The 14,945-nt window shown below is 34.0% G+C and overlaps 1 protein-coding gene across 9 annotated transcripts in view; it reads left to right on the top strand.

Annotated features, from left to right (window-relative positions):
- The window catches only part of LOC150092925 (RWD domain-containing protein 4), a 143,784-nt gene that overhangs the window by 29,882 nt on the left and 98,957 nt on the right, over positions 1 to 14,945 (top strand). For 4 of the 9 annotated variants that reach the window (XM_090413365.1, XM_090413362.1, XM_090413359.1 and 1 more), the window contains exons 2-3: positions 2,009 to 2,068; positions 13,055 to 13,108. In XM_090413365.1, the coding sequence (XP_090269491.1) occupies positions 13,085 to 13,108 (24 nt within the window). In that variant the 5' untranslated portion in view covers positions 2,009 to 2,068; positions 13,055 to 13,084. Of the gene's footprint in view, positions 1 to 1,948; positions 2,069 to 13,054; positions 13,109 to 14,945 lie in introns of all 9 variants that reach the window. The other 5 variants (XM_090413361.1, XM_090413366.1, XM_090413360.1 and 2 more) reach the window with 3 other exon arrangements.

The following is a 14,945-nucleotide window of genomic DNA, read 5'->3' as shown; positions in this document are numbered from 1 at the left end:
AATATGGCCTAGAAATGTCAACAGAAAAAACTAGTCATGGTTTTTTATGGAAATAACCCTGTCAGAAGTAAAATAGTAATAAATAATAACATAATTGAGCAAGTTAATTTCAGATACCTAGGCTGTAAACTATCTTACATAAATGAAATAGATATTGATTTTAAGATGACAAACTTTTTAAAAATCACTGGAGTAATTAACAGAAACTTTAAACTTAACTACATACAGAAACATACAAGACTCACAGTCTAAAAATAGCCAAATCTACACTATTATATGGAAGTGAGATCTGGACCTTCGGAGAAAGAGGTATACAGAGAATTCAGGCAGCAGAAACGAAATTCCTTAGAAAAACAGAAAAACTCACTTTATTAGATAAAAAAAGAAACAGTGAAGTAATTAATCTCAAAATCGTAATGATTAAACATAGAAAAAATTGGCTAGACCATATAGCAAGAATGCAGAGAGAAAGATTACCAAAAAAGATCTTAACGTATAATCCTAGAGGAACAAGGAATAGAGGATGACCAAGAAGAAGATGAACTGAGTCCAGAACAGGCCACATGACCTAGAACCTCGATGGGGAGACTATGACAACCTTTGTTTTCCAAATCTTAAAACCTCACATTTCACAACATTAAACTGGCATCCCCTACTCATGTGCTCATTCACCCAGTCTATTCAAGTCTTCTTGTAAGGTCACAATATCAGCTTTACTCTTTATAGTTCTTCTCAACTTTGCGTCATCTGTAACAACAATATCCCCATTCAAACCCACCCAAATATCATTAACATCAATATCCCTAAAATAGACCTCTGAGGCACATCACTAGTGATTTTCCTCTCCAGGATATTGTTTCCCCATACAACTTGCTGACGTCTATCTAATAGCCAATCACCAGTCCGGTGCACTAGTCTAATGTCCAACTCCATCTGCTCTAGTTTGACTATCAACTTATGTGGTAAACTATCAAAATCCTTTGCAAAATATAAGTATACCTCTGTATCCACCTCTTCATCCAATGCATCTGTCACCTTATTGTAGTAAGTAAGCAGATTACTAAAACATAACCTTCATTGAGCAAATTCATGCTGTCCATGAAGGATAAAATCACCGGTGTCAACCGAATTCTGGATTCCAGTTTTCACTAGCCTCTCCAGCATTTTAACCACAACATCTGATACACAGATTGGCATTTAATTTGATGCTTGAGTTCTGCCACTTCCCTTCTTTTCATTCCTTTTCGAACATGACCAGTGAAAGACTCATATTAAACAAATATGCCAAGACAGATATCAACTCTCTGGTACATTTCTGTTGCTGACTCACAGTCAGCAACAGAAATGTACCAGATCTCTCTCTCTCCCTTCTCTGCTCTCCAAAATTTCCGTGCCATTACATTCACAGGGATGATAGACCTTCACGAACTGCTCATTAAATATCTCAACTCTATCCTCTGCAGCAGTTATCAGGAAATTTCCTCACCATTTCATATCCCATACACCAGTTTTTTTTTTTTTGTAAAGGATAAAGTATCTACATCAAATGTGATGTCACTTTAAACAAAATTAGGAATGCTGTTGTTACTCCAGAAATGGGAACATGTCATAGTTGTGTTACAGGTTGGATGCATGATGACACATGGAGCTCAGTTGAACTTGTTTACTCTCAATTAAATTTCATTCTCCAGACTGTTATTCACAATATTAATTATTATTTGCATTTAAAATACTGGAATACTTATGCAGAAACCTTGTGCTTATAATACTTATTCTTAGTACTAAGAATTTTCAAGAGTAACTACAGTATTAGTAAGTATTGTTGGCTACTCTTGAAAATGAATAGTTATAGCAACATAATGGAGATTTTAGTATGTTCAAGTATCTTATATCTAATTAATATAGAAAAAGATTCTTATAAACTACAACTTTGAATGTTTATATACAGTTTTCAGCAGTTACAGTTATCTGTGATAGACTTGCATAACTGGCAATTTTTCATTAGCAGCACTTCCATTTACATAAATATCAGATGGATGCATGGTTCTTACTTCATGCAAGATTTTAGGTAAGCTGTATTTTAGTCAAGATGCTTAGCAAATAATTCAATGACACTTATGTTTGTGCTATGAATTTCATGCTTACAACATATTTTCTCTCCTTTATTCATAAACATCTTTTATTTTATGTCATTTTATTATGATAATGCTTGTACACAAACACACACACAACACTAATGACATGTTCAATCATGCTAAAATAGTTAACTGTTAGTGCCAGCATTGGTTTGAAAGTACGATTTGATCACTGGAACAAACAAAATCAGAACAAACCTTAGTATTTGGGGGGAGGGGATAACCACCTGAGAATACTAGGTGCTACTAATGAAGCAGTTTCTTTCATCATCATCTAATTCCTGCCATGTACTCTCAAGGGGTGTATAGGATATTATGATAGTACTACATGAAAAACTTACATCACCACTAACTTCCTATCTACAATTTTCTTCCAAATCAATGTTACCTGTCAAAACTCTAACATTATCAGATCTTATATTTCTGTCTTCTAAGGCAGTGGTCTCAAACTGGTGGCCCGCAGACCATATCCGGCCCCCTAAGCAATTTTACATTGCCCGCAAATACATTTCAATTATGTATTTATTGTAAATATGGTGCTTATAGTTTTAGAGACATAGAGATATGGACTGAGCTTATGTGCGTATAAGCTCAGTCCATATCTACAATTTACAATCAGTAAATTTAGTTCGCCAGCCGACAGTTGGTGGCACATCAGTATTCTGGTGTTTCCAATGCACAGCTGCACATTTCATGTTGCAATATAGATGGAGACAAACTAATGTACGGCTTATAAAACCTGTTTATTTGTGCTTGTTGCTGTTAGATCTACATTATATCAATACCTATCGTTTAGAATTGTGCATAACTTTCGAGTGTTGTTTTCATACAAAAATTCATCTTGTTGAATTAAAGTTGTAAATAAAATTATAATAGTGATTTTAATTAAGAGATTAAACTGCAAGCCATGTCTTTAACAAAGAGTAAAAGAAAAGTGGATGAAGAAGGACGTGTTTTTCAAGATAAATGGGAAGTTATGTACTTTTGTGGTGTTGTGCGCAATGAAGTTCATCATCATCATCATCAAATTCCTGCCATGTACCCTCAAGGGATGTACAGGATATGACAGTACTACATGAAAAACTTACATCATTACTAACTTCCTATCTACAATTTTCCTCCAAATCAGTCTGTTACTTGTCAAGACTCCAACATTATCAGATCTTATATTTCTATCGTCTAAGGCACTTTGTACCGTATCAATCCACCTATATCTTGGTCTTCCTCTGGGTCGTTTTCCTGCCAACCTGGCAGAGAACACTTGTTTTGCTAATCTTTCCTCTCCCATTCTATTTAAGTCTATTTAAGTCGCAATGAAGTTGTATGTTATTATTTTAATAAGGGAATATCAGTTCCAAAAGAATACAATTTACGTCACCATTACAAAACAAACCATGAAGAAAAATTTGAAATGTTGGCAGGCAAATTGAGGGAAGAAAAGTTAGTTTCTGAAATCTGGCTTACAACGACAACAAAATTTTTTTATGAAGCAAATAAATCCAGTGAAGCAACAGTTCACGCAAGTTTTGCTCTCGCGCATATCATTGCAAAACGATCAAAACCATTTACTGATGGCGAATTCCTTAAAGATTCTTAATAATAACTCTATTATTCTATTATAAAAATTCCTAATAACTCAATGGTTCCAATCTTTGAGTTTCTTATTCGGTTTTAAAACGATGTGGGATCTAATATCCCCTTAATTTAATTAATCCTTAAAGATTGTTTTTAAGTCTGCTGAACTTCTTTGTCCTGACAAACAACAATTATTTAAAAATATTAGTTTGTCAGCCAACACGATAGCGGAACGTATTAACGAAATCGCTAGTGATTTACGATGTCAGTTAAAAGAGAAAAGTGTAGATTTTGTAGCATTCTCAATAGCAGTTGATGAGAGTACTGACATCACAGATATAGCACAACTTGCTATTTTCGTATGAGGTATTACTGATGAATTTGAAGTAATTGAGGAATTATTGGAAATAATGCCTATGAAAGGAAAAACTGGTGCACAGGATATTTTTTTTTGAAATAAAAACTGTAATAGATAAATGTAAATTAAGTTGGGATAAAAATGGTTGGATTTGCAAGTGATGGTGCAGCTGCTATGGTTGGTAAAAAAAAAAAATGGAGTAGCGATAAAATTAAGAAATATAGTGAAAGAAGAAAAATTTCAGAATAAATTTTGCACTATACATTGCATTATTCATCAAAAAGCACTTTGTGCCAAATGTTTGCAGATGGATAATGTTATGGAAACAGTAACTAAAACAGTAAACTTTATCTGTGGACGAGCTCCGAATCATCGAGAATTTGTTGCATTGCTTGAAGAAATTGAAAGTGAGTACGGAGAAATGATTTATTATAACGAGATGAGGTGGTTAAGTCGAGGAGCTGTATTAAAATGGTTTTTTGATTTAATAAATGAAATCAAAATTTTCATGACACAAAAAAATAAAACCATCGACAAGCTACGTAATGATACATGGATAACAGATTTAGCATTTCTTGTTGACTTAACCGGCCATTTAAATATTCTCATTGAAGAACTGCAAGGAAAGAATAAACTTATCATTGACATGTATGCTTGTATTAAAGCTTTTAAAGTTAAATTGCAATTATGGGAAACACAACTGGAATCAAAAAATTTCATTCATTTCCTACATCTTAAATCCTGCCCTATTATTTCAAATGAAAAATATCAAGAATATGCAAGAAAAATAGCATTATTACGACAAGAATTTGAAGAAAGATTTAAAGATTTTAATGATTTGGAGTCCGATTTTACATTATTTTCATTACCATTAAAAACGAACGGAATAACGCACCAGAAAATCTACAAATGGAGCTAATTAATTTACAATTTGAAATAAACCTTATTCAAAGATTTGATAATACAGATTTGATTAACTTTTATTTGTACTTGTCAAAAGATAAATACCCTGAGATATGAATTTTTGCAATAAGAATGATCACTTTGTTTGGGAGTACATTTATGTGAACAGTTTTTTTCGCAGTTGAAAATTAACAAGTCTAAGAAAAGAACCCAATTGACTGATGAGCATCTACAATCCGTGATGAAGATAGTTGTTAGTAATTTTTCTCCAAGGCTACACACTTTATCAGAATCGAAACGGCATCAAGTGTTAAGTTGCAGTAAGAAATAAAGACGTTTATAATTATTTGCATACAAACATATGTATTTTTTCTGTATGTGTTGAAGAAAAATTTCATAAATAAAAGAAAGAGAATAGGTTGTCATTATTTATTCTCAAGTTAAAGATTATAAAAGGGTTTCATAATTATAAAGATTATAAAGGGGTGGTATCCATACATTAGGGGTAAGTACGGTTTAATATATATATATATATATATATATATATTCACTCTCATTTTGTTAAAAAAAAAAAAAAATCCGGCCGTGGCCTGTCAGCTGCTTTCACGTCGTGCATTCGGCCCGCATGCAATTTGAGTTTGAGACCACTGTTCTAAGGCACTTTTCATCACCATCATCATCAAATTCCTGCCATGTACCCTCAAAGGGTGTACAGGATATGATAGTACTACATGAAAAATTTACTTCATTACTAACTTCCTATCTACAATTTTCCTCCAAATCAGTCTGTTACTTGTCAAGACTCCAAAATTACCAGATCTTATATTTCTATCGTCTAAGGCACTTTGTACCGGATCAATCCACCTATATCTTGGTCTTCCTCTGGGTCGCTTTCCTGCCAACTTGGCAGAGAACACTTGTTTTGCTAATCTTTCCTCGCCTATTCTGTTTAAGTGACCATACCACCTGAGATTAGCTCTGCTAACGCATTCCTGAATGCTGACAATGTCAAGTTCTTTCCTAATGTCCTCGTTTTTAATATGATATTGCCATTGATACCATCTGTTCATTCCCTAATCTTTCTTAGGACTCTCATATCTGCAGTCTCCAGTCTTTGGTCAAGTGTTTTACTTCTGACCTACCTCTCAGATCCATAAGTTAAAATTGGTTTGAACACTGTCTTGTAAGCTAATTTAGTGTTCAGACTAATTTCTCTCTTATTCCATATGAATTTATTCAATTTACTTCTTATCATACCAGCTTTGTTGATTCTGTTGTCTATTTCGATATTTAATTTACCATCTTCAGTAAAAATCGTGCCTAAGTAGCTGAAGTGTTTTACTTGTTCCACAGGTTCTCCATTCACAGTGCAGTATATATTTTCAATGCATCTGTCTATTTTCACTGTCTTTGTCTTGCTATTGCTGACCTGCATAAAATATCTATTACAACATGCTAAATAGCTTAAAGAAATTACACCGTACAATAGAATATACATTAAAATAAATTTTAATACACTTCCAATATTTCAGCAACGTCACTTTGCCATTTTCACAGGAACTTAGAAACAAGAACGTGCAAACAAGCACAATACACATTAAATGAGGACGAAGTAGGAAGCTATGTTTTCTCCTAGAAGTCCTGATGGTGCCCCCTAGCGGGCAATATAGGTATTCTTGGCCGTTTGGGCTGAAGGTCTTCTGATGTAGGTTTCCCAAATTTGGGGCAGTCTCATGCAACCAAATTTGTTGAGGTTTGGATTGTTTCTTACGGCTGAGGCTGATTCTTTGAATAGGCCTTTCGTATTTGAATTTACTACGGTGTATTATCATGGCTTTCTTCCACCGTATTCTATGGCGGGTATCCAGCGCATGGTCTGCAAGACCAGAGCAGCTATATTGGTGAAACCAGATGTAGTACTTGTGTTCTGAAATTCTGATATTAGCTGTCCTGCCTGTTTGGCCAAAGTAGGACAGCTTACAGCTGCAAGGGACCTGGTATACACCAGGCAGGTCTAGGGGAGGAGGTTGGTCTTTGGTGGAGCAGATAAAGGATGCCAATTTTCTATATGGTCTGTAACAAGAAGTCAAAACATGACTTGACTTCTTGTCTTTATGTATTACAACAGTTATTCAGTTTAGTCATGGAATCTTGCAGACTTGTAGCAGATTTATTTATAAGTATAAAATCATCTGCATAAAAGCAAAGAGCTGAGATTTACACCTCCAATTTTGATATCAGATTTAATACCACTTTCCTTCATAATGTGATCCATATAGATAATGAATAACAGAGGGGATAATGTACATCCTTGTCTGACACCAGATTTACCATTAAACTACCTTCCTGCACTTCCTTGAATTCTAACTGCTGACTTACAACTCAAATAAAGACTAAGTATTGCTTGAAATAATGCCCCATTAACACCATATAACTGTAGCGTATTGAATAGCTTCTCTCTTGGCACCTTGTCATATGATTTTTCAGGTCTACAAAACTTAAATACAGATCTTTGTTATATGCCAATGATTTCTCAGCTATCTGTCGTAAAGTGAAAATCTGCTCCTGGCAGCCTCTATTTGGCCTGAATCCAGTTTGTTCTTCACCAAGCTTCTCTTCCACAATCCTTCTCAACCATTTCTCAAGTATACTTGCATAAATCTTGCTAGGAACACTGAGTAGGGAAATACCTCTGTAATTCTCACATTCAGTTTATTTCCCTTTTTATATATGGGTACTATGATAGCTCTACTCTAATCATCTGAAATTCGTCCCTCTGTCCAGGCCTTCTGAACTATGTAGTGCAGCCACTGCAAGATTTTTATATAGCTTTTTTTTTAAAACTTTACTATATAAAAATCTGGTTTAGTGAAGTTGTGAACTGCAATCCAATATTGCTCTTCTGAGTTTTATTAGTTGTCCTTGTCTTACTATTATGATTCCTGAACTTTTTTTTTTAATCTATACAAAAAAAAAGTCAAATTCTTATATTCATTAACTTTCTTAAGCTTGTCCATAAAACAAATATCCATTGAATACAATATCCATAGCTTAGCAAATTGCATATAATTTTTTTTTTTCTCATTAAATTTTGAATCTTGCTTTCTTGTCCATTCCTCTACTCTGAAGATCATTCTTGAGGTCAATAAAACAGTTGGCTGCTTATATTCATTGTTAGTAAAGAAGAAAATTTTATTTATTTTTATTTATTTATTTTTTAATTATTTAATTTCCTTTTTTTTAAACACTTGATTATGTTTAGAATAAATTACATACATATAACATTAAATTTAGGCAAAGAAGTCTACAATTTCTTTCATGTGCTTCAGATAAATTCCAATTAATATCATTTTAATATGCATAATATGCAGTTGATATAAGAGGATAATTCATGTATTATTATTATTATTAGTAGTAAAAGTCAGTAATGATTTTCCATTATAGTTAACAGTTACTCAAGGAAATATGATTGCATGTTAAAGTTATATGTCAATGGACACCATAGTGTGAGGAACAAATGGCCATGGTGTCCATCTTAATAAAATCTAGGAACTCCTTTCGCTGCAATAACTGCAGCAATGCTACATGACTTTCTACAAGTGTATGATAGTGATCATTGGGAATTTTTGATCATTCTTCCTGTAGGTATGTAATGCAGTCCTTTGACATCACCAGACATTCTAGTTCATTCAATGTGCAATAGGGTTGAGATCAAGTGCTCTGTAGAGATCAGTCAAGTGTGGTGATATTGATGTCCAGAAAGTAGGAAGCATTGCATTGTCCAGAATGTTTAGATACCTTTCAAAGTTCAATAGGCATACCACAGAGGTTGGAGGCCAAACTAGGACAAACAGAACCATACCATCACAATAGTACTTGTCTGCCATTTTTTTTTTACCTTGTTGGTAGAGAGGCATAATTACTGCATAATTAATACTTATGTTGAGTATTATATTGAACAATGCAATATTCTGTAAAAGTACCCAGATGCAGTTGGCCAGAGTGTGTTATAAGGTTTGTTAGTCTGATGTTGTCTATAACTAGGTTTAGCTGTGAGTGAACATCTTTCAGTGATAGTTTGCAGATGAATGGAAAGAATATAGTTTGCTACTGACTGTGGTGAGTTGATTTTGTATTGGGCATGATTAGAGGGATGTCTCTTTTGAGTAGTTAAATGTTTTTATGAAGTTGTAGTTGAACGATTTTGCTAGACATTGTGACTCCATGTCTTAGCTAAAATTTTTGGTGACAATCTTGGAGTGTTTTACATTTTCTGTTAAGCAATTTGTTGAATATTGGTCATAGTTTTTTTTTTTTTTTTCCATATTGCCACTGCTTACATGAAATTTTTTGAAGTGGTAATTTCATTCTGCAGCGCATATTTTGGGTGTTGGTTGGTTTCTTGTATGTTTATATAGCATTTGTCATTGGGTGATTTTTTTCAATCTCTTCCAAGGGAAAATTTTCATATATTAAGTTATTGGATCACACAAACCAAGTAGACTGTTCTAGTCTGTGCTTTTTATGAGGTTGTCTACAATATTTTTTACTCTGATTATTAAGTCTGGATTGCTTTGTAGAGTTCTGTTGCTTGTGGTGCAGTTGGTAGAGAGATAATCTATAATTTTGATTGTCATTAACTGATGATGTGTCTGAGTTTATAGGCACTCTTATGTCGATGTGGTTGATGTGTGATTTTGAGTTTCTCAGTATTTCCTCCATGTGCAGCTCTTATAATCAGGTCAATGTTATACTGACATAGAATATCAAAAATATTCATGACTACAGAGGTATCAATATTAAAATCTCCAATTAAGATGAGGTGGTCTGCATTGCAAGTGATGATACCATTTATCCAAGTTTCTTGTTCTCAGAGGGAAATGTGTGGGTTTGTGTCCTGAGGTCTGTATATTGTGTTAATAATATATTTATTTATTTATTATTTTTTTTTAGAAATCAGATAGTACTAATTTCTAACACTAATATTTCAACATGTTCTATGTTGGCTGAGATTTCGACAATATTCTATCCTTCCTTAACGAAGACCATAATGTGACGCCCTCTTTGTGTCTTTGGCACCAGGTGTCAAGTGATAATTGCTAATATCATATACATGTGCCTCTGTATCATTTATAAAAATTTCTGTTAGAATTAGTATGTAGTCAGCTTGTTAAGCAATGCTTATACTTATGTTGGTATGTAAAATAGTGAGTTCAGAGCTTAGATGCAGATTGTCTTTTCAAGTGTTCAGTGTCTTGTAAACATTGGCTTGATTGATACAAAATTAATAACGGAAAACTTGCATACAAAATTATTTAATAGTATAATTTTTGCCTGTGTGTCACGGGCATCTTCAGTACATTTTAAGCTCAAATTAAACAATAACTGACAATTCCAAAAAGCACCACCTAAGTAGCTGGTGTAAAATAACTAAAAAGGTCAATAAATTTCCTAACAAATAAAAAATAAAATAAAATATATGCAATAAAAAGTTATGAAGATTAGCTGATTTATAAAGTACTATCTCCCATAAAGGGGATAGACGTAAGCCGTCTGATCTGTTTAAGTTAAGAGAATGAAGTAAAGTTTTGTGAACCAACTTTTGTGAACGACTCTTGTCTTTCTCTAATGAACGCTATGTCTAGTGAAGATGGCATGTTCTGCAAGTCCAGACTCAGGTTTTTTATACTCAGATGTCCGATTATTGGTCCTGGTTTATCTTTTTACACTATCATTAGTATTTTTACACTTTTATAGTACTTTTACACTATCGTTATTAAATTTTACATACTCTTTGTATGTTCAGAATTTTTTTTAACATTATTTCTTCTAGCGATTCTTGTATTATGTTTTTGATTTTGTCTCTGTTGTATGTATAAAATAAGTCAGGAAGTGACTAACTTTGTTGTTTTTTACTTAATAAATTGCCTTTTGCTTGCTGTTTTTTCTCTGCACTTGACATAATAAACTGAACGTGAGAATTATAGAGGTATTTTTTGACTACACACCTTTAACCTTCTATATAGATTCTGATATTTATTCTGATATGCAGTTTACTTTTACAAGCCATGCAACATACGCTGTCTCCTTCAGTGCACCTGTTATAGGATATCCTTAGTTGTTTTAACGTGACCTTGACTGGACAGTAGCCTACCATATATATTTAACTTCCTATGGTCAGCAGGAGGTCTACTCACAAATGTAGCCAAGAGCTCATTGTTATCATGCTCTACAAGGTGGCAATTAACAACTATAGCTAGTTGTTATTTTGTAGAGCTTGATCATGGTAAAGTTAGTGTATTGTCGAAATCCTGCTTAACCATAAAATAAGTGTGCAGTTTTTTGACTACACACTTACTCTACTGTTAACTTTGTCAGCTGCACTCACATAGCAGATATTACTAAATACATTGAAATTTACTACAACCATTCAATTTAGTGGACTTGCACTAGGGCTGATCACCATACCACCTCATTTATTATTAATTAAGTTATTCATGTTTGAACATAAATCATTTATGAATATATTGAACAACAAGGGTCTTAACACTAAATTCTGGAGTACTTACTTCTACTTGGTGCTTAAGACTTCCTCCCTAAACATTATTTCTCATCATTTGTCAGCAGATGTGATCCCCTATAGTTAGTTGCCATTTCAACATCACCTGGATTACTGCCAGGTGACATTGAAATGCAGCTAAATCCAAACGATATCTGGTATGTTGGTCTGTTTTATTCATGATCTTTTCATAAAAACTAAACACTTTGTCATAACAAGCCTCCTTTAATAAACTGTGCTGTACTGCCCTGCTCACCATCTTGTTGGGTGAGGTACAATATGATGTAGGAAGATATGCCTCTAGCACATCTTTCATGTCTTCAAGTTATTGTCATTTTTAGTAGGTAGATTCTGCAGTCACACGTTGGAATATCCTTTGATGCTGCATTTTTTTTCACTGTCATTTAAGATACCATTGAAAGAACTGTCCTTCACGAGTATATGAATTGTGGACCATAAAATGCCTTTTTTAATTTTTGCATTACTTTTTCACAGCAACATTTTTTCAAATACTTATTCAGTATGTGTATACAGTGTGCCTGTTAAGTAATGATACAACAATTATTATATCAAAACAAAGAACTATATTTGGAATTGTCAATTACACAGATTCAAAATAATCTCCTTTCAACTCCACACAACGTTTACATCTGTCGTATGCAGTGTTTGAAGGCACAATGGAAATTACCTGAATGGGAACCTCCTTCAGTAACTGGGTCACACTGCCTTGGATGTTCTCAATGTTGCTGAAATGCTTCCCTTTCAAAAGCACACTTCATCTTTGGGAAAAGAAAAAATCCACATGAGACAAATCTGGCAAATAGGGGGAGGTTTAATCACATAGATTGACTTTAAGCCAGAAACTGCTTCACAGGTAGTGCATGAGCATGTTGTCATGCAACAGAAACCAATTGTTATTTTGGAACAGTTCTTTTCTTACTGACACAAAGCTGTACAGCAAGTATCTTAATGGTTATTTGCATGCCATGGGCAACAATTTCCATAGCTTTCACCACGTTTTCATTTGTCTGTGCAGACACTGGCCATCCACAGCGTGTTTCAACCTCTAATGACTCCTTCCCCTCTTTGAAAACCAGCAGAACACCCATGCATGACTCAGGCAGTCATTGGCATAAACTTTTTTTAGGTCTTGGTACACTTCTGTATCAGTTTTTCCTAATTTACAGTAAAATTTTATCACAGCTCTTTGCTCCATGATTCACTTCTGACCACATGAAAATTTCTGCATCATGCTACTCAAGTTGCACCTGCATTTACAATACTCTCTAGCAGTCAAAACTATAAACACGTTTGTTATTTTTATTTAAAGGGCTGTCCTGTAAAAAATTCTCATTATTTAACGGGCACACTGTGTATATTCATTGCATATACAACAGCTTAGTTCATGTATTATTGCAGTCTGTTATTCCTCTTCATATAAGTGGAATGCAAATCTATGATAAAGATAAAATTAAGTACAAATATTTACTAACCTTTTATAATATTTAGAATTTTTTTTTACAGGGTAATTTTTAAAATCTAAAGGGAAAAAAAATGACTTGTAAAGAACTGCAATTAGTAAGTGTTATCTAATTCTACTTCATAATTAGTAATACTTCACAGAAGTTATATTTATTATTACGAAATTTTTATTGTTATACATATCTTACTCAACCATTCATTAGTATATAACAGGGATTAGTCACTTGTGGGTTCTGAGGATAACATGCAGCGAAATTAATGACAGCGGTCTACCTAGACTTTGTATTAATGATTATTAAAGATAATGCCCAGCTAAATGCTAGCAGGCAAAGACAGAAGAGGAGATTGGCACCATCTGTCTTAATTTACTGCCCATTAGACATTCATGGCGAAGGATTTAACACAGCACACCATGCCAGCTCGGATGTTACCCGGTTCAACAAGGTCCGCATTGCCATTTGGTAGCAGCTCCAGGGGTGGCAATGAGAAGTTAGCGACTGGCGCTACTACTATCACTGACAAAAATAATGGAAAAACTGGATTCAGACTCTGCAACTATTTAATGACCAGAACTTGGAATATTAGGACTCTACTACAATCAGGTCAACTCAAATTACTACAGCACGAACTAAAAAGATATGAATGGACTGTTATGGGACTTTGTGAAATTTGATGTCCCAAAACAGGAGAGCTAACAACAGATGAAGGACATTTGCTTTTTTACTCTGGATGTGACTGCAGCGGAAAAGGTGTCAGGTTTTTGATACACAAATCATCACGAAATTCTGTCATGGAATTCAACCCTATCAATAGCAGAATTGTTCTAGTCTGCCTGAGAGGAAAACCACTCAATATCATCATCATACAGGTCTATGCCCCAACCACAGATCACGAGGACTCTGAAGTAGAGGAGCTTTATGGTCAACTTAATGCGACCATCACCAGAGTGAATAGAAAAGACCTTTTGATTGTACAGGGCGACTGGAATGCCAAAATTGGAACAGACATCGGCAAGGATTATCTCCCATTTGTTGGACTGTATGACTATGGGGAGACAAACGAAAGAGGTTTTGAATTGATAAATTTTGCCTCACAAAATGAACTTACCATTACTAACACTCTGTTTCCCCATAAACCTTCCAGAAGACGGACATGGACTTCTTCTGACACAAGCTTCAAGAAATATAATAGTATCGAATCTAAAACCAAATACTTTTCATAAAAGATAACTGAGACAGCTGAAGAAATCCTTGGATACAAAAGGAAAATAAATAAACCATGGATAACCAAAAATATTTTGGACCTATGCGACGAAAGAGGAATATATGAAATCTCATATTAATAGCGGTGATAATAGAGAACAGTATAAAAATATTACTAACATTATTAAAAAGAAATCAAACATGCCAGAAACTTATGGAATTGGATAAATGCAAAAATATAGAAGAGGACTTAAATAAAAATCATTCTAAAAGTGCTTTTCAAATTATCAATAAGTTAACCAAACCTTTTACCGTAATTAATTGGAGCATAGAAGATGAAGATGGAACTCCTATCACGGATAACCAGAAAATAGTTGATAGATGGAAATGTTATGCAACTAAACTTTTTCAAAAAGACCCTCAACTGACTGATGATATTTTGGACAGAATTTTGCCAGGAGGTTCGGAGGAAGGAGATTACCAGATGTTAAAAGAAGTTATTGCAGCAGTTAGCTCCTCAAAAATAGGAAAATCACTGGGAAGTGATGGTATTACAGTTGAACTGATACGCGAAGGAGGTGACATCATCATAGACACCTTGCTAAATTTATTCCAGGACGTATGGAACACAGAGACTTGGCCTTCTAATTGGCAGACTTCTGTCCTTGTACCTATTCCTAAAAAGGGAAACAGCAATAAATGTAGCAACTATAGAACAATAAGCCTTATTA

Source organism: Typopeltis vanoorti, chromosome 24 (genome assembly GCF_054136105.1).
Source record: "Typopeltis vanoorti isolate ZY-2024b chromosome 24, IOZ_Tvanoo_1.0, whole genome shotgun sequence".
NCBI lineage: Eukaryota > Metazoa > Arthropoda > Arachnida > Uropygi > Thelyphonidae > Typopeltis > Typopeltis vanoorti.
Note: the sequence above shows the minus strand (reverse complement) of the source record. Positions and strands in the feature narration are given on the sequence as shown.